Source organism: Lutra lutra, chromosome 17, assembly GCF_902655055.1.
Source record: "Lutra lutra chromosome 17, mLutLut1.2, whole genome shotgun sequence".
NCBI lineage: Eukaryota > Metazoa > Chordata > Mammalia > Carnivora > Mustelidae > Lutra > Lutra lutra.
Genome location: NC_062294.1, coordinates 26044923 through 26071808, shown reverse-complemented (window position 1 = coordinate 26071808; position 26886 = coordinate 26044923). Strand labels below are relative to the sequence as shown.

General features: G+C 38.0%; 1 protein-coding gene and 1 non-coding gene across 7 annotated transcripts in view; both read right to left on the bottom strand.

Moving 5' to 3' along the window:
- Positions 1-26886, bottom strand: part of CNOT1 (CCR4-NOT transcription complex subunit 1) — a 112085-nt gene that overhangs the window by 10470 nt on the left and 74729 nt on the right. Inside the window, exons 19-42 of one of the 6 annotated variants that reach the window (XM_047711349.1) lie at positions 25921-26067; positions 24680-24804; positions 23861-24147; positions 22694-22772; positions 19166-19396; positions 18716-18856; positions 17619-17798; positions 15722-15838; positions 15265-15375; positions 14201-14278; positions 13837-14014; positions 12910-13040; positions 10819-11115; positions 10010-10150; positions 9810-9914; positions 8644-8763; positions 7100-7291; positions 6351-6493; positions 5746-5854; positions 5472-5641; positions 4586-4838; positions 1942-2190; positions 823-986; positions 515-632 (exon numbers count right to left, since the gene is read on the bottom strand). In XM_047711349.1, the coding sequence (XP_047567305.1) occupies positions 515-632; positions 823-986; positions 1942-2190; positions 4586-4838; positions 5472-5641; positions 5746-5854; positions 6351-6493; positions 7100-7291; positions 8644-8763; positions 9810-9914; positions 10010-10150; positions 10819-11115; positions 12910-13040; positions 13837-14014; positions 14201-14278; positions 15265-15375; positions 15722-15838; positions 17619-17798; positions 18716-18856; positions 19166-19396; positions 22694-22772; positions 23861-24147; positions 24680-24804; positions 25921-26067 (3866 nt within the window). The remainder of the gene's footprint in view (positions 1-514; positions 633-822; positions 987-1941; positions 2191-4585; positions 4839-5471; positions 5642-5745; positions 5855-6350; positions 6494-7099; positions 7292-8643; positions 8764-9809; positions 9915-10009; positions 10151-10818; positions 11116-12909; positions 13041-13836; positions 14015-14200; positions 14279-15264; positions 15376-15721; positions 15839-17618; positions 17799-18715; positions 18857-19165; positions 19397-22693; positions 22773-23860; positions 24148-24679; positions 24805-25920; positions 26068-26886) is intronic. The other 5 variants (XM_047711352.1, XM_047711351.1, XM_047711354.1 and 2 more) reach the window with 5 other exon arrangements.
- On the bottom strand, positions 16787-16924 carry LOC125090067 (small nucleolar RNA SNORA46). Its single transcript, XR_007124173.1, has one exon. It is a non-coding gene; the product is annotated as a small nucleolar RNA SNORA46 (small nucleolar RNA).

Sequence of the window (26886 nt, the reverse complement as noted above, 5' to 3'; positions counted from 1 at the left end):
CTCTCTCTGCCTGCCTCTCCGTCTACTTGTGATCTCTCTCTGTCAAATAAATAAATAAAATCTTTAAAAAAAAAAAAAAAAAAAAAAAAAACTCTTTACTAGAACTTGATACTAATTTCTTCGAATATAGACCAGTGGTCTTCATCACTCTTGATAGTGAAAGCTTTAGCATTTAGAGTGAGAACCTGTAAAACTGGCAGGTTCTAGAGCTCCATTACCCAAGTTTTATTTAAAGGTACTCCAAGGTTTTGACTTTTTTTTTAAAAAGTTCTTAAGCAAGATTAACACATTGCTCACAACAGACCTGGAGGAGCAATACCCTAATCCCTGAGGAATGGCTTCTAGGCACAGGCAGTCAAGTACTGGTTAAACCTTCTCCATAACTTTACTCCACGTTAAATAATTCTTGACTAAGCCTGGAAGGAGTACAATTATTACTAAGTGACTAAGAGTGCTAATAATAAGCTCCAAGTAGTTACAGTCTTCATCTGTAGAAGATAAACTGCAGCCACACCTTCTGCTGTGGCGTATGTGCCAGCATTCTTGCAATAAATATCCGATGAGAGATCAGTTCAAGCCAGGCATACACAAAGCCAGGAGCTTTGGTAGGCCTCAAGATATGGAATGTATTGCTGAAAGACAAAAACCTTCATCAGAAGCAAGGTCCAACTTAAATACAAACACATCAGTGTAAGTAGAAAACATACAAGCTAGTTTTCAAATCAACATGCCTCAAATCCACAAGAGTACTACTTCTCAAATTTTACCACTAAGAACAGCAATCCTTAACAAGAAATCTCTATTAAATTCAATAATACTCACCAGAAAGCTGTAAGTGTCTGGAAATTAATGGTTTCCAATACATGCTCAGGTGCATTGAGTTCCAAGAGCAACATGATAAAAATTCGATGGTAGGGAAGCTGCTGAAATTCACTTTGCCGAACATCATGGTCCTGCAGGAGAACTCCCACTACTATACCAAGGACCTACAGAGCATACAGATTATAGCCTGTAAATCATGAAGATAATTCACTTTTATCACTCCCTAGACATGCTTTCTTTTCAAACTCTTGTGCCCCACATTAAAGAAAGAGACATGCCATCTGAATAGACATTATATGCTGGCAGCCAAAGGGGCCATATACTGATTTGATGTGGCCTGCAGAATTTTGTATTTTCTTTGAATTTCAATAATCTTCAACCAGAACTGTATGCTCTCCACAAACCCACTGGTTTTTCTAGAGCTCTGAAAATAGGCATGGTACATCATATTCCATTATATTAATACAATCTAAAAACCTAATTTTTCTGGTCTGATGTGAAACTGATGAGGCAAAATGGTTTATACTTCTCTTGACATTTAGGAGATGGGAGGGGCCAGGGACGATTTGGGGTTGCAGAAATGTCTCATACAAAGAGCCATCCTGCATTCCACTTAATCTTCCCACCGAAGAGAGGGACAGGATAACCTGTGTGCTAATTACCCACAAACCCTAAGTTTGTTTTTGTAGTTTTAATAGTCAAATTTCCAGGAACTCCACTGTGTATGTCAAAAGAAAACTATTTTGTTTCTTTTCAGAAAAATCAAGACAATTGCAATGGTACTTCTGGTGTCTGAATTGCTGATCTATTATCAGTGTATCAGTATTCCTTTCACAGTGATTCTGTATACAGGTGAAAATTTTATACTAAGTATCTTCCGATGTGGTCATTACCAAATATTAACATACTGAAATACACTGTTCCCCCCACGACCTGTGGTCTTAAGTTAAAGTACCATACTCTTCCAAAATTTAGTGATTATGTTTATACTACTACCTACAAATTTAATTTCAGGACTGAAGGGATCTTACAAAATGTTCTGAGGAACAGGCTGGACCCTGAGAACCACTGACGCAGATTTCAAGCATACCAAGACTAAAGCAAAAAAGTAGTTCAGACCTTGTTCAGCAGATTAATCTTTGTGACAGTGTTGGTGGCCTCCCCTGAGTGCTTTACTAGCAGAGCAATGAGTCGGACAAAGGCATCCAGGTTGTGATAGCACTTGGCTCGGATCATGGTGGGATTAGCAGCAGGATTGTGCTGCTGCTCTGCCTGAGCACGGTAACTGATTTCAACACACATTTCAGTACACAGACGAAAGAACCTCGTTATGAGGTCATCAGTCTTCAGGATTCCTTGTTGGTGCATCTACCAAGGGAACAACAACAAAAATATATATATATAGATAAAAACAAAAAAACATGATAATAACACCTCAATTTTTAATCTTCATGCTTAAGAGGTATTCTCTTATTCACTCCTTGTCACATTTCTAATTCTTACTTTAAAAAAGGTGTCATGAAAATGACTTCTCCATTAAGGATCAATGACAGAATTCCTCAGTTTTAAGTTTAATGGAGAACAGTAAAGATGGAACAGAAGAGATAATAACATGGCAATTTTGAATAGTCCACAGCCAAATAATGTGGAAATTTAAGTAGACAAATAAGCCAACTTTCAGGAGCCCACTAAAATCATATAGACATTCTAGCCAATTCATACTTCCCCCATGTAGGAAATTAAATGCCATATATTTTTATTTTACTTTCCCACAGAATTTAACTTCTTCCAACTGAATCAACCAATAACAAAATTTTTGAAACTCCAGTCAGCTGCAACAGGAAAATCAAGTAATAATTTGTATGATAAATGGGTACCAAAAAAAATAGCCACAGATCTAATCTGGCTATTTTAATAAAAACTGAAGTTTATTTTAAAGTAAATTCAGTTCAAAATAAAATGTTCTTTTAAAGTATAAAAGTACAAATTTTATGACATATGATTTGGAAGTGAAGCAGAGCAGAGGAGTTATTTGGCTAGTATGAAAGAAGACAGTACAAAAAGAGTTAAGGGTGCAGAGAGAGGGAGGGAGGTCAGTGCTTACTTAAAGAAACCAAGCCCAGAATGAAAACTTGACTATTATCTTGGAAATTTTAAAACAAATCACTGTCCCTTGATAAGCAATAAAATAACTGAACTGACATTAATGTACTCTAGGCAAGGCAGAACGTCAGCAGAGGGACTTCTGGTACACTGAAATCTTAAAAACTAACAGGGGGTTAAGGTAATGAAGACAAATGGCTGTGATCAAGAGGAAACACAAGGAGGAAAGAATTCTCAAAAGGATACAAAAGAGAACAGAAAAGTATCAATTGTACTTTCTTAAGCAGAGAGAAGAAACAAGAGCAAAGAAACCAGCAGGAAGAGCTGAGACAGGTGCCACATCCATACCCATGAAATACTGATGATCGCAAAAGCCAAGCGCTTCAGAGTTCTATCCAAACCAGAAATCAAACTATAAACATTCAGTAACACCCATGCAATAAAGTGTATTTTAGAATTTTGTTGGGTACAGAGCTACTGTACTGTATGACTTATTTAACTAAGTTAAAATTCATCTTAAAAAGTAAATCCAATTTCTAACTTCTAAAATTTAAATCCGCTCTTAAACACTATCATTTATCTGATAATAGAACTAATTTGCAATCCTTCTTTGGTAGTACTCCTAAACTTTCATCTCGGTTTAAAGAAATACAATGGTCAATCTGCAGAAATTAGCAGATAAACAAATATCACTCCCTGAATAAACATTACAAAAGTTCTACTAAAGGAATTCTAAAGGCAGTCAGCACAAGTACCATTCTTGCCATTAAGTAGTATGATTAGGACACACTGACTATTGGGTATGAATCCCTCCAGTGGTTGAAAACAGACAGTAATGATCAAAAACAGAATGCTAAATGGTACTGCTGCTCTCTTTCTACATTTTTGTCTGTTCCTCCTGTTTACAAACATTCTTTCCAAACCTAATTATTCTAGGAACTTGCTTCCTACTTTAATTCAAAGTTCAATTTAGATCAAATCAAATGCAAACAAATACAGTAAGCCATTTTCCAAAAGAACATGTTAGTCAGTTTTGGGTAAATAAGCTACTTAATTTAGAAAATATAAGAAAAGGCTCCACCCATTTAAGTTTTTAGTGTTTTCTTTTTTTTTTTTTAAACATGAGCTAGGGGCTCCAGGGTCGCTCAGTGGGATAAAGCCTCTGCTTTCGGCTCAGGTCATGATCCCAGGGTCTTGGGATCGAGCCCCGCATCAAGCTCTCTGCTCGGCAGGGAGCCTGCTTCCCCTCCTCTCTCTCTGCCTACTTGTGATCTCTGTCAAATAAATAACATCTTTAAAAAAAAAAAAAAAAACCCATGAGCTATTGTGAGACTTTTGTTAGCCCATAAGCCCCTAGTTATCAAGCTAGTAAAATTATGACATACATCTGGCAATTTCATTATTCTTTATCTGATCCCATACTTTTTAACTATGACAAATGAAATGGGATAACTAGAACTAAAGGGAACATGAAATGTTGAATTTACTGGTTAGCACCCAAAGATGAGGAAAAGAAATAGGCTTTATCAATTTAACAGAGTAATGATGGTGACAATTTTTGGTTTACATGAGTATGGAGGTAACTGTCTGACCACAGGTACGTAATACTGAGCTTAAATATTGGAGGCATCACACCCTACTTATGTTGAATAAAAAGCACCTTTCTTTCCAAAAGCTCTACCTGTCCAACAAACGCAGAGAAAGCTTTGGTACTGTCACGGCCAGCTGCTGCTGAATGGTAGAGATTCACCCATTCCCTCAGAAGATACTCTGCCTTCTCCCTCAGGCCTGGAGGATCATCATATTCTGAGGCTTGAGAGATTCCAGAATGCATCATAAAGTTAGGGCCTCCATGAGCACGATCAATCATTGCTTCATAGTTGGATCGTACTACTTCCATCAGCTGGGGCAATCTAGTACAATAAATCCAGAGTGAAAATCAGTCTACTCCTGGTTGCAATTTCACAGAAACACACAGTTGGACAATTTGCTTATTTAATAGAAACCACAACAGTGACTTCCATATTTAAACAAAACTATCCTTGGTCTCTATTTACTCATAACCACATAATACACAAGTAACGGACCTTGGTTAAGCCACTTCTGTTAACCCCCCAAAAATAGTGCCTGTTGAAATGGAGCTGATCGATGTTCACAGTCAACAAATATTCACTGTGCACCTACCGTGTGCCATGGTTTGTTATTTATCTTAATTTCAACAATTCTTTGAGATATTTCTATTTTAAGAAAAGGTAAATCAACTTATGAAAACTCAAATTTTAAAGTGGCAGAGGCAGGGCTTAAACACAGGGCTCTTGACACTAAGTCTAGTACTATACATACTGCTTGCTCTAGAGCAAGAAGGCTGGGCAGTTAGTTAAGGCTTCATACTTAAAGGGACAATATTAGGTCTCACTAAAGCTTTCCACATACTATACGTACAGCAAGTTTCTACAGGTAATATTACTTATTAAGTCTGCACATTCATTTTTAAAGCTCCTTCATAAGACTGAATACACAAAGATCCCAAAACACTTCATCCTCACCCTTCTGGAGCATTGCCTCTGGAGTGAGCATTAATCCTCATGAGAGTTTCAATGGTGTGGAATAGATCTGCCTCAGTAACATGAGCAACACTCCTTTCATCCACCAATAGGATTTTTACCAATTGCATAGCAAATGCCACGGCCATGTAGTTTAAACCATTCTCCATTGACTGGCAACACAGAAAGCACAATGTAAGATAGACAACACTTACAGCAAACACACTTCCCAACTAACCAGAGTACCTATTCCTGTTTAAGAAAATTTCCTCCATACCTGAGCTAGGTGAAGATCATACTGCTGCATATTAACCAAATGATTACGAATGAGCAGCTCCACTGCTTCCACATTGTATTTATATTCATCCCGACATTCAATTAGGCACCTAGAAAAAGTATTTCTTTAAAGGCCTAACCGTACTGTATCAAATAAACAATTTTATTCAATGCTAATTTATTCCAAATTAAGGATGCTTTGAGAACCAACAGCAAATTAGTATCTAAGATTCAAAACAGCCAATAATGAAATAGAAAAAAGACAACCCAGTGTTGAAACTCAAGCTTTGCTCTCAAAGTCTAGAAAACAAAGGATTCCATTTAAGACAATGAAATATTTATATATGAACACCACTGCTATGAAATCACTAAAACCTTTAAAAACCAATGATACGCAATTTATCCCCCAAAGCAAGGTACTGGTTTTCCACATTCATCATGGGCACCAAACTGGAAAGGGCCAAGCAATCAACAATTCTCACTACTCAGGACTGGAAGAAATGTCTCGCTTAACTTCTAGAAAAAGGAAATGTCCGGACATAAACAGGGCATGTATGTTAGAAAACAGTCCAATTAATAGTACTCTTCTCTAAGATGGTTACCGACCTTGTGATCTGTTTGTTACACCACGGAGACCCGTATGCCCGACCATCTTGAAGAGCTTTTAAGACCAAAAGGTGGCACTCCCTGTAGCGCAGCAACAGGTCAGCATCAGCACCACTTGTGGCATCTAGTAAACCCTCTACAGCCTATGGAAGAAAAACAGTATTCACAAACATGGATAATATAGTACTTGACCCAACTATCAAAGCCAAAAAATAAACCTTAACAAAAACTACAACACACCCTCTAAAGCTTCCAGTGAACAATGTCTGTGCTCGCCAAAATGCTTTTCACTTACCCTAACACACACACACACACACACACTCTCTCTCTCTCTCTAAATTCTATCTAGTTTATGTTCACTGTGTTCTTCACATGACAGGCCCACTGTCCCTACACAGTCAAAGTCTAATGCTCCCTGCCAACCTTCCCACATCACCCAAGTACTTGGTATCAACCTACTCCTCCAAATCTAAACTGCGATCTTTTAAAGTTTCTTAACTGTATTTTCAAAAGATCTTAATGGGGGGGGAAAAAAACAACTTTCCCATTTCACCATCAGTAATGGTCACAACTATATTCTAGAGAAAATTACCTGCTTATTACCAAAAAGAACTTATTTTACTTTAATTTTAAAATCTTAAGATAACCTAAGGAGGTGATGGCGTGGGTCACTCTATTTACAAACCTAGTCTCTTCCTGCACTTGCTTCAAACCTAGTCTCTTCTTAGAAGTAACATTTAAGAACTAACCTTCTGGAGCAATCCAAGAGCAGCTATGGCATCCCGAGAGTTTCGAGATAATACTACAACCTCCAAAAGACTTCTAAGAGCCTGAGCTTGAGGATTCATGGCCAAAGTTGGCGGGATGGCATGTAGGTGCTGCTCCAATTCTGTAATGCACTTATCATAAATCTGAGCTACATCATCTGTTGCCCAAGCTTGCTGTTTTAGAAAAGGAAACAACCAAGAAAGAGATAAGCAATAATTTTTAAGATTTTTTTCACTGGCTTATACGTCAATTAAAAAGTCTTTTAGTATGTTTACATCCCTGAATTTTTTTGTTTTTAAAAAAACAACTCCCCACCCCCCCGAAAATTTTATTTATTTGAGAGACAGAGATAGCTAGTGAGTACAGCAGCTGAGAGGAGAGGGTTCAGAAGTAGGCTCCTCACCAAGGAGGAAGCCCAATGCAGGGCTCGATCCCAGGACCCTGGGACCGTAACCCGAGCTGAAGGGAGACACTCAACCAACTGAGCCACCCAGGAGCGCCCCCCCACTTGTTCCCCCCCCCCATCAAAACATAGAGGGGCTCTTCCAGTCCCCTTCCTGAACTATTCGATCTTAATAACACTAGGTGGGGCAGTGCAAGGCAAGGATGAGGGGAGGGGTATTTCATTTGATTGAGGAAAACCCACCAGACATCAACACAATCAAATAATCAAAGCAAGCAAAATAAATAATGGGGTAGAACACAGCCTAGGAAATTAGGTAATCTGAACAATGGAAAAATGTAGTACTCAGTTCAAGTGTCAAAGCATGACAGAATAATAACACAGCATCAATTCTGTGATAAATATATCAGAGATGCTGGATCTGAATCTACTCCTGACAACATACTGGACAAATGCAAATCAGGTCATTCTACAAAATAACTGGCCTATAATCTGTAGAAGTGTTGAGGTCATGAAAGAGGAGGAAAAAGTGAGGTGCTGTATCAGACTAACCTGGGGTAAATTTTAAAAATAAAACTAACTGAAATGTATGATTCTGAAATAGGTCCTTTTACTATAAAAAGGTGGTATTGGGACACTTCATAAAACCTGAATGAAGTCTAAGGATTAGGTATTACTGTATCTGTGGTAACTTCCTGATTTCAACAGCTATACTACAGAATGTCTTTTTAGGTAACACACACCAGAGTTTTCAAGAGTGACTGGGGTATGAGAGTATCTCATTGTATTCAAATGGTTTAGGGGGGAAATGTTTCCCCATCCCTACATCTTCAACTTTTCTATATATATTTCAAACCCTTAGAAAATGTTTTTACAAAATACAGCAAAGCCGTGGGGGTCACCATGTAAATTCCTCTAGTTAGGCCAAACATGAAAATGAACCTCATGCAATTTTTTTTTTTAAATCCCCCATATGAACACAGCACATATGCTATGCTCAGTAACTGTGGGTACATTTTCCCCCTATAACTTAAGCTCACAGGAAGCAAGTGACAGATTAACACCTAAAAATATTCAAATTAAAATGTTAAACATTCGATTTAATCCCAGGCAACAATTTACCTTCATGGGTTGAGCTAAAAATCCTGTGGGCTGACTTAAATCATTTGTGGGCAGGAAGCCAGGCACATTGCGTGCAAACTCTTCGTAAACAGCCAGCTGCTTTGGGTCCACACCACCAACCTGTGAAGAAGAAAACCTATTTTGACAGGATCCTCTTCACAAACTTGAAGGCAAGTTTTTTCAAAGTGGAAAGTTTGCATGGGAGTAAGCACAGGGGTTCTTCTGAGAAGGGACACAGGAGTCACTACAACATATTGATGTTGGGTGCATGACTCAGTATGCACGCATCTGCACACAATTCACAGTGTTTCCCATTTCCCTGAATCATGTAAAGAGTGCCTGTCGTTTATAAATTCATTTGAGTTTTTCCACTAGAAAATGCCTCAAATAAAACCATACAAAGTACAATTCTCCAAAGGAACTGGTAAAAATGATCAGATTTCTCACCTCATCTTCTCACCAACAGGTAGCAATAAAAACTTAAGTACCAGAAGGGAAGACCAAGTTGTGAAACACAAAAACTAACAGGCACATCAACTCTTTATGGGAGCACTTCAACAACTGGGAGGTGTATACATCTAAGGTTATCTGTATTTATAAACTTAAACACACACACACACACACACACACCCCTTTAAAGATTTTATCTTTAAGTAATCTCTTAAAGTAATTTTATCTTGGGGCACCTGGGTGGCTCAGTTAGTTAAGTGTCTGCCTTCGGCTAAGGGAATGATCCCAGGTCCTGGGATCAAGCTCCCTGCTCAGCCATGGAGGCTGCTTTTTCCTCTCCCTTTGCCTGCCACTCCCCCTGCTTGTGCTGTCAAATAAATAAATAAAATCTTTAAAAAAGAAGAAATCAAGTATCCAAAAAAAAAAGAGAGAGAGAAGGTAATTTTAATTTAATTTTAATCCCTCATGTGAGGCTTGAACTCCATCCCTAAAATCAAGAGTCACACACTCTACCAACTGAGCCAGCCAGACACCCCTATCTAAGGTACCTTCATGTGTTCTCCACAGATGGCCTTCAAATGATAGGCTGAGGTGGGATCTATCTCAGAAATATCTACATTTAACCCTACTGTCTTAGTCTTGGTGAAGAGTTTAAGCAACTAGAGCAGAAAGAAAACAAAGATGGGCAAGAGAGAGACAAAGCCCCCAATTCTCACTTTTAGCCTGATTTGCTCTGGCATCCGCTCAGCTTGGTATGTTAACACAACAGGATCACAGTACCTACGCCCTTCTTGCCTAGCATGTTTTCTCAGTTCAAATTCCTGCAAATAAAAAAAAGTCACTGAGGTTCTTGTTATGAGGCATTTTCTTAAACAGAAAAAAAAAAATACTTAAATGGCAAACGCTAAACACTTACAGTTGCTAATCTCTTGTCCATCTCAGGGCCTGCTTTTTCTACTGCAGTCTTCTGAATAAAACAGCAAGCTAATTCACAATTGTCCTGAGCTAACTGAGCAGCTGCCTGATCCATCATTTCCCTTTGTTGTGGGGATGCAGTCTATTGGAAGGGGAAAAGACAGAATGAAAACAATTTAAAGTTTTCTGTGGATGGACAAGACAGATAAGAAAACAGGAAATGCAGTGCCTAGACAAATTTTACATGTTCTGACTTATGACTCATTAGCTATGACCATGAAATAGCCTAATCATCATCTTCATCTGTATACAAGATGAAAATAGTACTCACCCAAAACATTTTACTTATCAGGCTATTATGAAAATGGTGAACAGATATGTGAACAGTAAAGCAGTTTAAAAAAAAGTCATTATTAACCATGACATGTAAGACCCAAAATTAATAACTGAGTTACCTGAAGAAAGAGTGCATGTTTGTGTTTATGTGTATAATACAAAGTCACTTTCCATTGTTTTGTACTGTCCTATTCCAAGTGTTTTAATCTAAATTCTTAATGATAAACAGAAACAAAGATTATTAACTTAAGCATTTTTTAAAATTCTTCATTTCTTTAAACAATATCTGATATCTACTACCTGTGGAACACTACATTGAGGGATATAATAGTAAGCAAAAACAAACATGATGCTTCACCTCACAGAATTTACAATCTAAGAGAAAGGAAGACATAAAATTTGGTGATACGCGAAGAAAAAGAATGTCTTTCAGGCAAGCAATAAGGTACTATACCAAAAACATAACCAACATACACGAAGGGCTGACGCAAAGCTGTTTTTCAGGTTGGTAGATATGCTCATTAGCAGAGGTTCCCTGCAGGTAATCATAGCCATTCCAGCTGTTAAATTACGCATCATGTGATGAGCTGCTATTCGCATTCGAGATTCCTCAGAATCCAGGGCAAAATCCTTCCTGACTATTTGCTCACAAGTAGTCATAGCAATCTTAATCGATCTATCCACCACAGGATGGACCAGCTCCTGAACAGCCCGTTCAATTGCCTGGCGCACACACTGCTTCAACTGTGGATGGGCCTGAAACAAGGGAATCTAGGTGGGGAAAAACAAGTTAAGTCAACAGCTTATTTAAGAAAGATAACCCAACTTTCATCAGTAATCACACCCATGATTTTGGAAGTTACTTCAGTATTAACCATTAACTCCCAATTTCTACTTTAACCAATGAAGAACACAAGAAATAGAAGCTAAGCTACAAAGACAGCAGTATTCGGACACTTTATGATATATGGTAAGAGACAGGTCTTCGGTTTTTTGTTTTTTTTTTAAAGATTTTATTTATTTATTTGACAGACAGAGATCACAAGTAGGCAGAGAGGCAGACAGAGAGGCAGGCAGAGAGAGAGGTGCAGAGAGCCTGATGCGGGGCTTGATCCCAGGACCCTGGGATCATGACCTGAGCCGAAGGCAGAGGCTTAACCCACTGAGCCACCCAGGCGCCCCAGGTCTTCGGTTTTTTAAAAGTCTTACGGGCAAATTTTTTATTCTGGATGATTACCTGCTTCCTTAGTTAAAATTAAAATTTGTGCCTTAAGTACTCTTTTGTTAAAAATTTTTATTTATTTGAGAGAGAGAAAGAGAGAGCACATGAGCACAAGAGCCAGGGCAGAAGGAGGAGGAGAAGCAGACTCCCCGCTAAGCAGGGAGCCCAACGCGGGGCTGGATCCCAGGACTCTGAAACCATGACCTGAGCCAAAGGCAAATACTTAACAGAGTCACCCAGGTGCCCCATGTGGCTTAAAAACTCTTAAAGAAAGTGACTTCTTTAGCTGCTTGGAGTAATGCAAATGAATCAAAGATTTCTAAGAGAACAAGAGAAAAAGATTTCTAAAAAAGCACTACTACAAATAATTCCTCAGAATAGCAAACATTTTACACTACCATACATTGAAGCCATTTTGTTTCACTTAGAAGACTATTTCCAATCTTTTATCTCTAAAACAAACTATGCCCTAATACTCAGTTGGTCTCTTTAACTCAATGACCTTGCAAGAAATTTTTAAAATACTCATGAGGGATACATTAAGTATTCAGATTACTGACAGTGTTACAAAGGGAACCACAATTTGTAGATCTAGCCCCCAACCCCAACAAAAAATAGGACGAGGGTTAAGATATCTCTTTCAAAATCCTTTTATGTTCTTTAAATAAAAAGGGGCTCACTGTATTCACGTTACTCCTGTATTTGTGAACGTTTTCAGTTTCTAAAAAATAAAGACCATGAATACTCCAAGTACCTGATTCTGAACAAGTGTTACGCAGAATAAAAGATAATCATCACTCTGAACATACAGAGTAACATACCACCTTTCAAATGTAGGAATTTTATAGACTTCAAATCAAACTTCCTCCTAGAACCAGGCTACAGAAATATAACTAAAAGTGTTAAGTCCCACTTCTAGACCCTGGCCTGGACATTTCACATACACACACGGGAATCAGCTCAGTTCAAACTATCTGCCAGGAAAGGCCATAATGCAAGGCTAAGGGTGGCATGATAATGAAAATAAAAAGCAAAAAGCTATAAACGCACTAAGGATCTTTTGACCTATGGAAGGAATTCCTGGTGATTGTGATTAGACTGCCAGCTACTTACTATCTCAGGGTTTGGATATGAGGAACAAATATAGATGATGTCTGATCACAATAACTATTTTTAGAGTAGGAAAAAAGCCAAGCTGTACTACAGAGCAGTTCCCAATTCCTGCTCTCTGCACAAAAGTCTACACACTAAGAATCCAGAAGAAACGGGGAAAAAGAAAAAGAAGGTGACCAGTTTATCTTGTCACAAAGGAGGAAATGGGGTATGGAGCAGTGTTTACATACCGTTGGATTTAGGGTAATGTGTGGTGCCAGGCCTGCAAGGGAATAGACATTGATGTCGTGGTAGCTGTACTGCGGTTGTGGTGGAACCGTGGCTGTACAAGTGGTACTGGTAGCTGGTGTTGTAGAAGTTGCTAAATGTTAAGAGATAAAATAAAAGCTAATAAAAAGCATACTTCTTAATTTTATTGTAACATTAGCAGGCTATCAAAGAGATTATTCTCTTGGAGGACTTGGGGGAATGGCACAGGTCACATTTTTTCCACCCTAAATTATAAGAAAACCTTCTATTGTTTTAACAGACATTTGAACAAAGTATGTAAAACTATGTTAATGACAGTGCCCCAGGGCAAATCATCAACTGAGGACATGCTTCATTAAGAAGCCCAAGCCTTGTTGGATTACTCTTTCTTATAGGTATCTATTTCCAGTCTAGGCTGGTCCCTGGTTTTACTTGGAGATTCTCAGCCATTGAGTATCGAGAGAGAATGAAAGCTGGTTTATCCTAACACACCTCCCAATCTTTTTTTCCAACACTTCTACAGCTCCCACACTTCCAATCTATATGATCCAAGTATAATAATTCACCCCCCCACCCCTGGCAGATCTAACTGGTTGTCTGGCCAGCCCAAGATTTGAGGAATAACAGAGACCATCATACCATTCAGTTTCTTCTGAGGCCTCAAACAATGTAAAAGATAACCTTAGTTGGGTTATGATTAATGATGCTTAATTAAGAATACCATATGACTTCTAATATTTAAGACAATGCCTACACATAACTAACTTTTACTTAATTTAGATGGCTCACCAAAAAGTATATAAAATTTTAGCACCACGTTACATGGAAAATTACAACTTGCTGTATGCATAAAGACGTACCATTTAAGAAAACCTTCTGGTAAGGAGAGGGCTAATTATGACACTTACTTGTGGTTGTGATGGGAGGGAGTTCTTCTGGCTGCTTGACATCTTTCTTTGGAGCAGAGAGTTGCTCATCTAAGTTCTTTAGGCGATCTTTATCCTTTAGGAGGTTTCCAGGTTTTAGCTCATTGATGTCTAACGCAAGGTTCTTACAGAGGACCTCAATTTCAAACTTCAAGTTTAACTGCATAATTCAAATATTCAAAAAGAATTTTTTTTAAATGTAGCTTTATTCACAATATTTATTCACAATATATACTACTCTTATCCAAACGTTAGGGTTTACCCCAAATATCCTCTACTTCTCCTGTAAATTTTAATAATGTGACGGCACAGAATGTCCTAAAGGATAAAGCAGCAATAAATTTACCTTTAAGTCATGTTCTTGATGTAGCTCTGCTAACACATTCATAATTGCCATCGTCCACGGGTTAGGTGGCCTAAAAACCTAAAGAAAAGCTATTATGTTAAGGGGGCCACCAAAATCATCTTTTAATTTGTATTACATAAAATAGCTATAAGGGGCACCTGGGTCCTAATTCCTTAAGCATCTGCCTTCAGCTAGGGTCATGATCCCAGGGTCTTGGCATTGAGCCCCACATTGGGCTCCCCGCTCAGCCGGAAGTCTGCTCCTCCCTCTCCCACTCTCCCCATTTGTGTTTCTTCTCTTACTGTGTGTCTCTCTCCATCACATCAATTAAAAAAAAAAAAATCTTATAAAAAATAAAATTTTGGGGCGCCTGGGTGGCTCAGTGGGTTAAGCCGCTGCCTTCGGCTCAGGTCGTGATCTCAGGGTCCTGGGATCGAGTCCCACATCGGGCTCTCTGCTCAGCGAGAAGCCTGCTTCCCTCTCTCTCTCTGCCTGCCTCTCCATCTACTTGTGATCTCTCTCTGTCAAATAAATAAATAAATAATAAAAAAAAATAAAAATAAAAAAAATAAAATTTTAAGAATTAAAAAAAAAAAAGTTAAGCACTTATACCCATATGGCCATAACAAAACCCTTGGGTTTCCCCATCTATATATTTTAGGAAAACACCAAAACCTAAAGCCATCCTTTAAAAATCATGCTACTTTAGGGGCGCCTGGGTGGCTCAGTGGGTTAAAGCCTCTGCCTTCGGCTCAGGTCATGATCCCAGGGTCCTGGGATCGAGCCCCACATCGGGCTCTCTGCTCAGCGGGGAGCCTGCTTCCTCCTCTCTCTCTCTCTCTGCCTGCTTGTGATCTCTGTCTGTTGAATAAATAAATAAAATCTTAAAAAAAAAAAAATCATGCTACTTTAGCCTCTCATACTCGAAATCTGAGTTTCCCTGAGGAAGCCTGACTAAACTGGCCCTGTGTTCACAGAAACTAAAGACATAATCTTTTGCACTTTTGCTGAAACAAACTAACTCTTAAAAATCAACCACCGATAAAATATTAAAATCTACTCACCACACTACGAATGCTAGATTCTAAGACTTTGGCAACAAAGGGAACTACGTAGAGCAACTCTTGCTGTCCTTTAACATAAGCCTCAAGCAGCAAAGACTTTACATCCAAGTCCTAGAATAAGAAAAATATTTTTTTTAAAGCTGGGAATGTATTTCAAAACCCCTCACAAAGTACCCAAAAAAAAAGTATCTTGCCAAACTCATTCCCAAATTAGGAATCAATATAATATGACTCTTGCCTTACAGAAAGGAATGACAGTCAGACCTTACTGGCTTTTGTTTATCCCGCTTAGCAATGCAGGATCATGAGCATGCAACTGGATTCAAAACATGGGCCAAACTCTTACAAAAACACCCAATCATCTTTAAAATAGCCCCAAATAAAGTCAAGATTTTTAAACATCATATGCTGTATGAACATTCTCAAGTTTTACTGAGAACTGACCCCGGAAACTCACAGTGTGTAAGATGGGTTTATTTTTAGCTAGTGTGATCATTCCTAGCCAATGTCCCAAATTCTTCAGCAAAGAACGATCTGAAAAATTCGCTGCAGCTTTATCAGAGGTCAGGAGCACCTGAAATGGTACAGGATTAAGAAAAATAGAAAATGAGCTTAAGAAAAAAATTCTCAACTGAATGTCTGGAATTCCTCCTTATCCTACGTTAAAAATGAGCCGTCAATTCTGAGAACATGCCCCCACATTAGATCTATTCCTTATTATCAGAGTAGAACTACACAAGGTTAAGGGGTCATGTATAGTCCTACAGAAAAGTATTTGAAAATTGAAGATTTTAGTGAGTTTTGAAGCAGACATCCAACTGCAAATCTAGTTTTGAAGAGCCAAATTCAACTCAAATGATAATAAATCAATGCTTCCAAGTCATTCAAGACAACAAGCATATGGAGAAATGTAACCAGTATCACAGTACTGAGTGCAATCTTTAGCATTATCTAGGTCACTATGTATCTCTACAGAGAACTAAAATAGCTTACTGAAATACAGTATAATAATGCTTAAATGCTTCTTTTAAATTTTCTAGAATACCTATTTATTTCATTAATACGCTTCTTTTAAAATTTTTAGAATACCTATTTCATGAATTCTCTAGTTGTTACTTTCCTAAGGGGGATATAACCACTGCATGAGTTTGTTTGGGGGCACGTACACACATCCATGTGCAACATGTTACACCTTAATATTTATGGCTATCGGGGCGCCTGGGTGGCTCAGTGGGTTAAAGCCTCTGCCTTCAGCTCAGGTCATGATCCCAGGGTTCTGGGATCGAGTCCCGCATCGGGCTCTCTGCTCCACAGGGAGCCTGCTTCCCTCTCTCTCTCTCTGCCTGCCTCTCTGCCTACTTGTGATTTCTGTCAAATAAATAAATAAAATCTTAAAAAAAAAAATTTATGGCTATCAAGTTGTAATTTCAATTTGTTTAAAAGAATCTTGAAATTTTGCTCCACAGTATGTGCGTACGTTCATATCCCAATCACAATTTTAGATTAAAAAGGGTGAATATAGTTATGTTCCTTAACCCTATCCAGCAACAGCAGAATGGCACAAAGTCAGCTGTGCAACAGAAAGAGCCAGGAATTCTTTTGCACTACAGCGTAACCAAGAATGGGGAAAATTCCCATCCACAGGTTTAAATATAGTGCTAGTTCCTAAACCAATACCCCAAGTTATTCATCAAAGAATGATGACAGCTGTATGCTGGTTTTCTTGAAACATTATTCTTCCTGAGAAATAAAATACCTACTTTTATGGAACAAGTGTTAGCACATTAGGAAAACTCGGACTCTGAACTGCTGAGAATCCTTCACAACAGCTATTCCATAATTGAGGCTACGGTACAGAGATACATGGCACTTAAGACATCAAAGACTCACCGCAGCACTGTCTTTATAATACATAAAGCTATTAACAATCTAAATATTCACTAGCAATAAATATACAGACAATGGATTTCTATAAGACAATTAAAAAGAACCTGAGGGACTAGAGCTCAGAGCATATTACAAATATGAAGAGGAGACATTAACAAGAAGGTTAAGATTTAAAACCATGCATGGAATGATGAAAACAAAATCAGAATAGTAGAATTACTTTCAAAGTAAACAGAACATGTCTATGTAACTAAATTCTTCATGAAATTAGTTCCGTATCTGAAACAAACCTTAGAGCAACTTCCACAGATAACCTAATATAGGCAACATAAAAACAAACAAACAAACAAAAAAACCAGCAACACCTCCCCAAAATTTCTACTTGTACAATCAAGTATTTCCAAATTCAAAACAGTAATGAAAACAAAACAAAACAAAACAAAAAAAACAGAAGAACTAAATCTTACTTTGATGTTTCTGTAGGTCTCATTCAGAACCATCTTATTAAATTCAGGGTTCTTCAGCGTGTCAAGGAAGTTTGAATAGAGGCTGTGAAAGTTTGGCTCAATACTGACTCTCTTCATAACCAGGTACTGTGAAACCCAAGGCATAAATTCTTCCTTCACAGTTTCCTTTAGTTCTTCAACCTAGCCAACCAACGCAACACAGGAAGAACACAATTAAAAGATAATACAGTGTTGTGGGGTTTTGTTGTGAATACTACAATATGTAGCATGTGGCTCCTTGCAAAATCAGATACTCAAGCACCACACTTCATCTCCCCCCCACATCAGACACATGCTATGAAGTACAGTATATTCAATTCTATGTTAGTATACAGTCATCTCCCAAACTGTGGGTTGATTAGGACTAAAATTCTATAGCTCCTTTCAGCTTTAAAATTATAAAACATGAAGTCCCTCACCCCCACCTTCCCCAACTCTCCATTTAACCAAAATTGCATAAATTATTAATGTACAACCTGCCATTAAGAGACCTAACACCGGAACTATGTTTTCCTAAATTTCCAACTCCAGGAAACTTCTCTTCCAAAAGGACACTAAAGGCTTATCCCCCAATCAATTCTGGAGGGATTTTCAAAGATGGTGTATGTGTAATATCTCAAAAATTACTTGTTCAGGCTAATATTACCAGCTAACATAGGCATTTCCAATGCCTTACATATAATCTTGAAAAGCAATGGTCATTTCTTGTGCTTTGTACAAAGTTACCTCAGTTATCAGACATCTAATAAAAGCTCTGAATGGTCTCTGGGAAAACATGACTTGCAACGTGGTACAAATGAAACCCTCCACCATGACGAGACCACTGAGTTTATTTCAAAAGCCTGTAAAACTTGCTGCAAAACTAATGCTACTTAATGTCTACAAAAACCACAACCACTAGTTGTATATCCTCCTTCCCTTTGTTCTGATTCAATTACTTCCGCCTTTAAAGTAAAGTATTACAAAGGGTGCGGAATATCAAGTATAAATCACCCAACCCATTAGGGTAAGAACAAACAGCATTCACAATGGTATATAAACTATTACATCATGCTCACCTTTTGGGTCATATTCGATTGTGAGAGATTATTGAAGATAAAAGCAATTTTCTCTTGGATATTTTCTGGGGGCTCTACAATTCTTTCAGTTTGATCTGTGGCCACAAGCAACGTGTCTATATTTGTAGTATTAATAGAAGGCTATAAAACAACAACAACATAAACTGAAATGCCTGCTTAACAAATCCCAGGAAAAAATGTATACCGATTCTTTCAGGAAAAAACATACACATGATATATACAGCTATATACTCTAAGCGTTGGCCAGAATGTGTACTGATATAGTGCCTGTCTTTGAGAAATCTGGGGAGGGGAGATACAGAGGGAGAAATGCTGGTCTTTATACTTTCAGTAGGCATGTGTTACTTATAATAAAATTAAAAATACATGCTCACTACTGGAGACAGTACAACACTAACAGACCCGAGGAAAGAAAAAAGATTTACTTACTGGCACATCTTTCTTAAAGCTGACTCCGGTTGGCCTGGTGACTGTAACCGTTTTAGCAACAGTGGTGGTTGTTGAGGTGGTTACCATCGTGCTAACCTGACCAGCAAGGGGAGCTTTTGCTGGAACCTGGGCCTGAGCCTGGGCCTGAGCCAGTGCAATACTTCCAGGGGTTGTGATAGAGCCCTGCATTTTCACAGGAGGATCTCTAGACTGTTGTCCATATTCAATATACTAGGGGAAGGGAGAGGATAAGACATAAAAAGACTTCTTAATGAAAACTGAAAGTGTTGAATTATACTCCTCTAACTTCTGAGAGGGGATATCCCTTACTCCCTGCCCCATTCTGGTCCATATTCCTATACATAATATATATAAGTAGATACCATAGGGCTCTTTGGAAGGTAAAATAGTATGCCTTACAATATTATAAGGGAACTAGACGAGCAAAACAACTTTCAAAACAGCCACCACCAATGCCTGCATATATACTTTCATAAATCCCTTAATATATGTAAACTTTAACATTTTTAAATTTCTATACTGAATTTTTAAAAAGATTTTATTTATTTATTTGACAGAGAGAGAGCAGGAGAGCACAGGCAAGGGGAGCGGGAGAGGGAGAAGCAGGATTCCCGCTGAGCAGAGCCCAATGCAGAACCTGATCCCAGGACTCAGACCAGGACCTGAGCTGAAAGCAGCTGCTTAACCAACTGAGTCGCCCAGGCACCGCTAAATTTCTATACTACATTGATCTCTTTTACTGGATGCTGATGAGAAACCTAAGGACCAAAAAGGAATTATTCCTCAATATTACTATGAAACAAAGAAACACACTGTTGAAAGCCAAGTCAGCTAGACCCAAAGAAGCAGGAAGGCAGACTTCTTTCCATTTCACAGACCACTCAACCTCCTTTCCACACACAAATTAGAAAACTGATAAAGGGCTCCTAATCCTATTTCCAGCAGTCCATGCCTGAACAAAACAAAAACTACTACCCAGCCGCACCAAGGTGGCTCAGTCAGTTAAGCATCTGGCTCTTCATTTCAGTTCAGGTATCATCTCAGGGTTGTGAAATCAAGCCCCAAGTCAGGCTCTCCCCTGGGTGAAGAGCCTGCTTAAGATCCTCTCTCCCCTCTGCCCCTCCCCAGCTCTAAACAAAAAACAAACGAACGAACAAATAACTACTATATAACTTTATTTAAGAAGGACATTCTCAAGGCTTCTAAGTGGCACAGTTAAGCACCCTACTTTTGGTTTTGGCTCAGGTCATGATCTCAGGGTCCTAAAATTGAGCCAGGTGTTGGGATCCATGTTCATCAGGGAGTCTGCTTAAGACTCTCTCTCCTCTAACCCTTTCCCTTGCTTTTGATAAAAAATAAATCTTCAAAAAAAAAAAATAAATAAAGGGCATTTTCAAGTAGGAAAGACAATCTCTGAATAAAGCATAGCACTTTAAATTCACTAAGGGGCACCTGAGTGGCTCAGTCGTTAAGCATCTGCCTTCAGCTCAGGTGATGATCCCAGGGTCCTGGGATAATCCCACATCAGGCTCTCTGCTCAGTGGGGAGCCTGTTTCTCCCTTTCCTACTCCCCCTCCTTATATTCCCTCTCCCTGCCTCTCTGTCAAATAAATAAAAATCTTTTAAAAAATAAATAAAATAAATAAATTGACTAAGTACAGAAATACAAATAACCTTTCTCTCACCCTCTATCCTGTTATAGGAGGTACTAGGGATCACTGCTTTGTGTGATCATTTCCAGGCCACCTCTCGTCTCCACACTTCCTAGGTCTATATTCCCAGCTCTGAATTCCAAACACATTTCTCATCTTAGCCTTACAAAACTCTGCTTTCCTGTACTGTACTACAGTAATGGCATATTCCCCCAAACCCCTCACATGAATGAGTAACACTTGTGGCTTCCCTCCATAGATCTTTTAGGTTAACCCATCACAACAACTCTGCCCTCCTACAAACAAACCCTGTTGGACTAGTTGAAAACACTGGACTAAATTCTAATTAAAATTAAAAGTAGGGGCGCCTGGGTGGCTCAGTGGGTTAAAGCCTCTGCCTTCGGCTCAGGTCATGATCTCGGGGTCCTGGGATCGAGCCCCGCATCGGGCTCTCTGCTCTGCGAGGAGCCTGCTTCCCTCTCTCTCTGCCTACTTGTGACCTCTGTCAAAAAAATAAATAAAATCTTTAAAAAAAAAAATTAAAAGTAGATTCATACTCTGATCTTTCTGATTTGTGTAAATATGACATTATAAAGCCATTTCTCTGATTTACGCAAAACAAAGTTAATAAAGATTAATTTTCTTATTCTCTGTAAGCAAGGTTTTGACCAAAGACAAGACAAAGGTATGAAGACTAACCAATTAATCTAAAATCAATCACTAGAACAAAAACTTACAAATTTCATGAATAATCAGTAAAGTGGCTTATAACATATAGTATCTAGGGGCACCTAGGTGGCTCAGTTGGTTGAGCACCTGACTCTTGATTTTTTTTTTTCCTTTTTTTTCTGACTCTTGATTTTGGTTCAGGTCATACCTCAGGGTTGTGGCACTGAGCCCCACATCAGGCTCCATGCTCAGCGCAGAATCCATCTGACCCTCTCCTTCTGCTTCTCACCCGACCCCACTCACATGAGCCCTCACACTTTCTCTTTCAGAAATTTAAAAAAAAAAAAAATCTTTAAGAAAATGTACACTATCCCGGGGCGCCTGGGTGGCTCAGTGGGTTAGGCCGCTGCCTTCGGCTCAGGTCGTGATCTCAGGGTCCTGGGATTGAGCCCCGCATCGGGCTCTCTGCTCAGCGGGGAGCCTGCTTCCCTCTCTCTCTCTCTCTGCCTGCCTCTCTGTCTACTTGTGATCTCTCTCTATCAAATAAATAAATAAAATCTTAAAAAAAAAAAAAAGGAAAGAAAATGTACACTATCCCAAGTTCATTTCCTTAGGCACTGCCTCCTTTTTAACAAGTACATCAAAGGAATCTAAGCAGGTGGTAAAAAGACTATTTTTTTAAGTTATCTCTACACCCAACATGAAGCTTGAACTGGCCAAACAGGCAGAATTTTTTTTTTATATGATTTTACTAATCTGAGAGAGAGCATGCGAGTGGGGAGGGAAAAAGAATCCAAAGCAGACTCTACAAATGAGCACAGAGCTCAGTCCTGAGATAATGACCTGAGCTGAAACCAAGACTCCAATGTTCAACTGACTGAGCCACCCAGGTATCCCATGCAAGAATTCTTATTAACAGCAGATGATATCTATACTTTAATAGCAGTATCAGGCTAAAATAACTGATAAAAGCCTTTACTAAATGAAGCAAAGCCACTGCTTAGAAAAGATCATCCAAAAACGATTTTTTCATGACCTATTATTAAGATGCAAAATGAGCAACAAATAGTATATACGCTTATATAATGCCAATCATTAAGAAATCTTAATGCCAGTCCCAGCAAATCCAAAATCAATCAAAGTAAGCTCTCCTACTAAAGAGATTTTAGGTATTAAAGACACTTACCTCCTGTAAATGATGTGGAAATTGCATAAAGTGACTGATAGAAGCCAAGTGCTGACAATACTGGGGATAGTCCTTCAATCTGCCAACAAAAACATTCATTCATTCATTCATCACCTCATGTACAAACAGAAGCAGCAAAATTAACAAATTTTCGTCCAAATGCTAGTCTAGGCCACTTGCCCCTAGGAAACACCTACTTGAAGAGCTTGCCAGATAAGAGCATGGAAGTAAGGGAGAGAAATATCTATGAACTTCTTTTTACATCAGAAAACAGTATCCTTTGTTTTTTAAAGGTCCTATTTCAGTTTAAACTTGATTACAACAAGCCATTAAAATCACTATCTGGGAACAATTTCAAATGTTCATTAACAGGTAAATGGAAAAACAATTCATAGTTAATCCATTCAGTAACACGATTAACCCATACATACATCGTTAATCAATACAATAAAAAGGAAATACTGAAACATACAGTAAAACATTAATTTCAAAAGCATCAGCCTAACTGCAAGAAGTCAGACTCATACATACGCTCTATGGTTCTGCTTATAGAATACTAGGAAAACTAGAAAGAAATCAGATCCAGGATTGCCAGGGGTCAAAGAACTACAAAGGGGAAATAAGAGAACTGCTTACGAGTAACAAATTTTCAAGATCCTGATTGTAATAGTGGTTCTAAATTCTACAAAACTCAAAGTACTGTAATCTAAAATGGTGCCTTTCAAGTATACTTAAATAAACAACAACAAAAACAGTATGTCAATTTACACTTTTCCTACCACTTATTTGATAATTGTAATAAACTATTTTCACTTCCTCCCCTTCTACTTCATACAGATGTTAAGATACATACAATGATGGGGCACGGCAAGAATTAGTTGATAAGTGAGTTATTATTTCTTCTTGCATTAACTAAAGATGCTTCCAGGGCGCCTGGGTAGCACAGTTAAGCACTGGAACCCTGGTTTCAGCTCAGGTCATGAACTCAAGGTGGTGAGATCAAGCCTCATGTGGGGCTCTGTTCTGCGCAGGCTTGGTGTGGAGTCGGCTTAAGATTCTCTCCCTCCCTCTCCCTACTCCCCTCCCGTTCTCACATGCCCTCTCTCTCAAATAAATCAATCTTTTAAAAAAGGAGATAAATGCTTCATAGGAAACCTATTCACTCACCTATTTTTAAACCTATCTAGTGCAGCAATCCCAAAATAATACATTTTGGAACCAAAAGGCTTGCGTAAGGCTTCAAGAACATATCGCAGGGCCAGACCTAGTGCCATATAAGTGACTAGTCCTTTTTCAATTATCCCACCAAACAGGCAGGCTGTTATATGTAACTCTTTATCAGGGTACTGGGGGAAAAACCGATATTCTTCAAACAAGTTCCTCAGCATACAGTTAAAGACTTCTCGTTCCCTCTTTATGGTAGAATCTTTAAACCTCTGTAACATTTCTAATACCTAGAAAAAGCAAGAAAAAAACAAAACACGCATAAAGGAAACTATGATGAAAAGCATTCCTTAAATATTCTTCAAAGAACTGTTAAAAAGAATATATTTTAAAAAATAAAATCTTTAAGGCGGGGGGAGACTGGCTGGCTCAGTTGGAAAAGCATGCATCTCTTGATCTTGGGGTCATGCATTCGAGCTCCACATAGGGTGTAGAGTTCCACACTGGGTGTAGAGATTACTAAGAAGAATAGATATACTTAAAAAAAAAGAATAGATTTACTTTTAAAAAAAAGAATATACTTTAAAAATAGATATACGATATATAGATAATCTTTAAAAAAGTTTTTTAAGATTTTATTTATTTATTAAAAAGGATTCTTAATCAAGATATTTAACAATATACTGAGCCTGAGATGAATATTAAATCTCAAAGGGTATACATATACATACCAGAACACTCTGAGCTGAATTTCTAAAAACTTTGAAAGGGGATTTAAGATTTATATAAACCATCAAGTATTAGAACATCCTAGACACTTACCTCATCAACAGACATAGTTGGATGTGGTGGATGATTATATATTCTCTGAAAATAGCTGTTTGCTTCATCATCTATTTCTTTACTAAAGTGCTGATTTGCCTCTGGCCACACCTGAGACAGGTCCGCTGTTAGAAACAGAAAGGCAACCAGTGGGCATTTAAGCTCTTTCCCCAATCGCCCACTTTTATACAGAGAGCCAAAGAGAAAAATACCCTTTTAATCTTAAGGGAAAAAAAATAAAAGAAAATGAAGAAATTATTAAGTGGTCAAAGATCAATATTCAAGTATTTTGCGTACATATAAAAGATTTTAACAAGTGCCTTAAAAATGTAGTTCTACCTTAGTATTTTACCAAACCATGAAAGTTCACTACATTCAAATCCACACTGCACTGGTCCTTAACACAACCTCACTTGACATTAACAAGTCTTTACTACTTTATAATAAAAATGACATCTAACATATAAGAATTATCAATGCATGTGCATAACACACTGATGTAAACACAAAGCATGCTACAAAACATAACATTCAGACAAGCCTTTCACACTAACGTTTTCAAGTCAACTGGTATACTTTCAAATCCTATATAATGAATATCTGGTCCCAACAACAAGGGTATTTATAGGTAAACAATACCTACATATTTACAAAGAGGACTTTTGACTTTGAGAATTAACTTACTAAGGAGGTGAAACTTTAAAAGCTGTCTTCCAAGTTACATCAGGTATGTCATGCGATGATTATTACATATAAGGCTATATATATCATAAAGCTTTAACCTTAAAATAAACTGCCTTATATAAAACTGTCAGGCTGAACAAAAATTTGAAATTCTCATAGCTGCTCCTGAACTGTTTAAAAACAACAAAAGAACACCACCAACACATTTTTAGAATGAGTATAAGACTTATATACATACATTTAAATGCTAAAAACCACTTTTTACTGTGTTTACTTTTAGAGTAATGCCCCTAAAAGATGCTACCTCTTATTAACCATCATACTGTTCTAACAATCCAGATCAATGGTGGAGAGATAACTCAAATTTTTATTTCAGTAACTCAAGTTAGTCAACTAATTCCCACTGACCTACAAGGCACATCAAACAATCACCCCCACTAATAATATGTGAAGTCAATTTTTTTGTCCACATAACTGTAGGGGCAACAAACTGGAAATCTAAAAAGCTTTATGTACATCAGTCACACTTCACAATCACAGACAACACTACCACTTACAAGGTTTCATCTTACTCTGCTGGAATGTAGGCTGGTTCAGTCCAGAGGTGCCCAGTTTCCTCTGTACAAAAGGATCGTTATTCACTGCAGGGAGTCCAAGAGCCCCAGTTCCTATACCAGTCAGGCTGCCTGTGCCAAGTCCACCTACTAGAAAGAAGGAAGGCAGCCAGAAGTCTTATCATTACTCATATTCTTTACTTACATCAAAAATCTAGGTTTTTATTTAGAATGACAGTGTCTTTGTAAATTTGCTTATAACAATATTTAATTTTATACAAATCTAAACTTATTAATAAAAGTAGATAAAAATGGGCAAGGTGGGGCATCGGGGTGGCTCAGGTGGTTAAACACCTGCCTTCAGCCTAGCACAATGATCTTAGGGTCCTGTGATCCAGCCCTGTGTCAGACTCCCTCACAGGGAGTCTGCTTCTCCCTCTCCCTTTGCCCCCACCCATTTGTGCACACATGCATGCTCTCGCTCTCAAATCTTTTTTTAAAAAAAAGGAAAACACAAAAATGTCTTCAGCATATAGAATTATTCATTTATTTATATTCTTAATAAGACTAATATAGAAATCTTTAACTGTACATTCTCTTAGGTGATATGCTATATAATATAGTCAAACTAAGAGGAACTGGTTTGCTTTTAACGCTGATTGAAAACTAAAGAATTTCATAGTATCTTCCGGTTAGCATGAGCCAGGACTTGCTTATTCCACTCAACTCTAGCCAACAGAATTTATAAGAAGGCCTTATTAAGGAAATTAATTTTGACTTAAATAAATCAACAATCAGGGTTAGAACCATACAAAAGAACTGCTAATCAGGTTACAGAGTCATCACATTTTCAGTCCTTAAATTTTGCTACACTGAAACTTATACCCTGAAGATAAAAGATGCAGATAGCTTAGGAGGAAACAAATGGGTACAGGAGAGGGGAAAAAACGTAACCTTTACTTCAATATA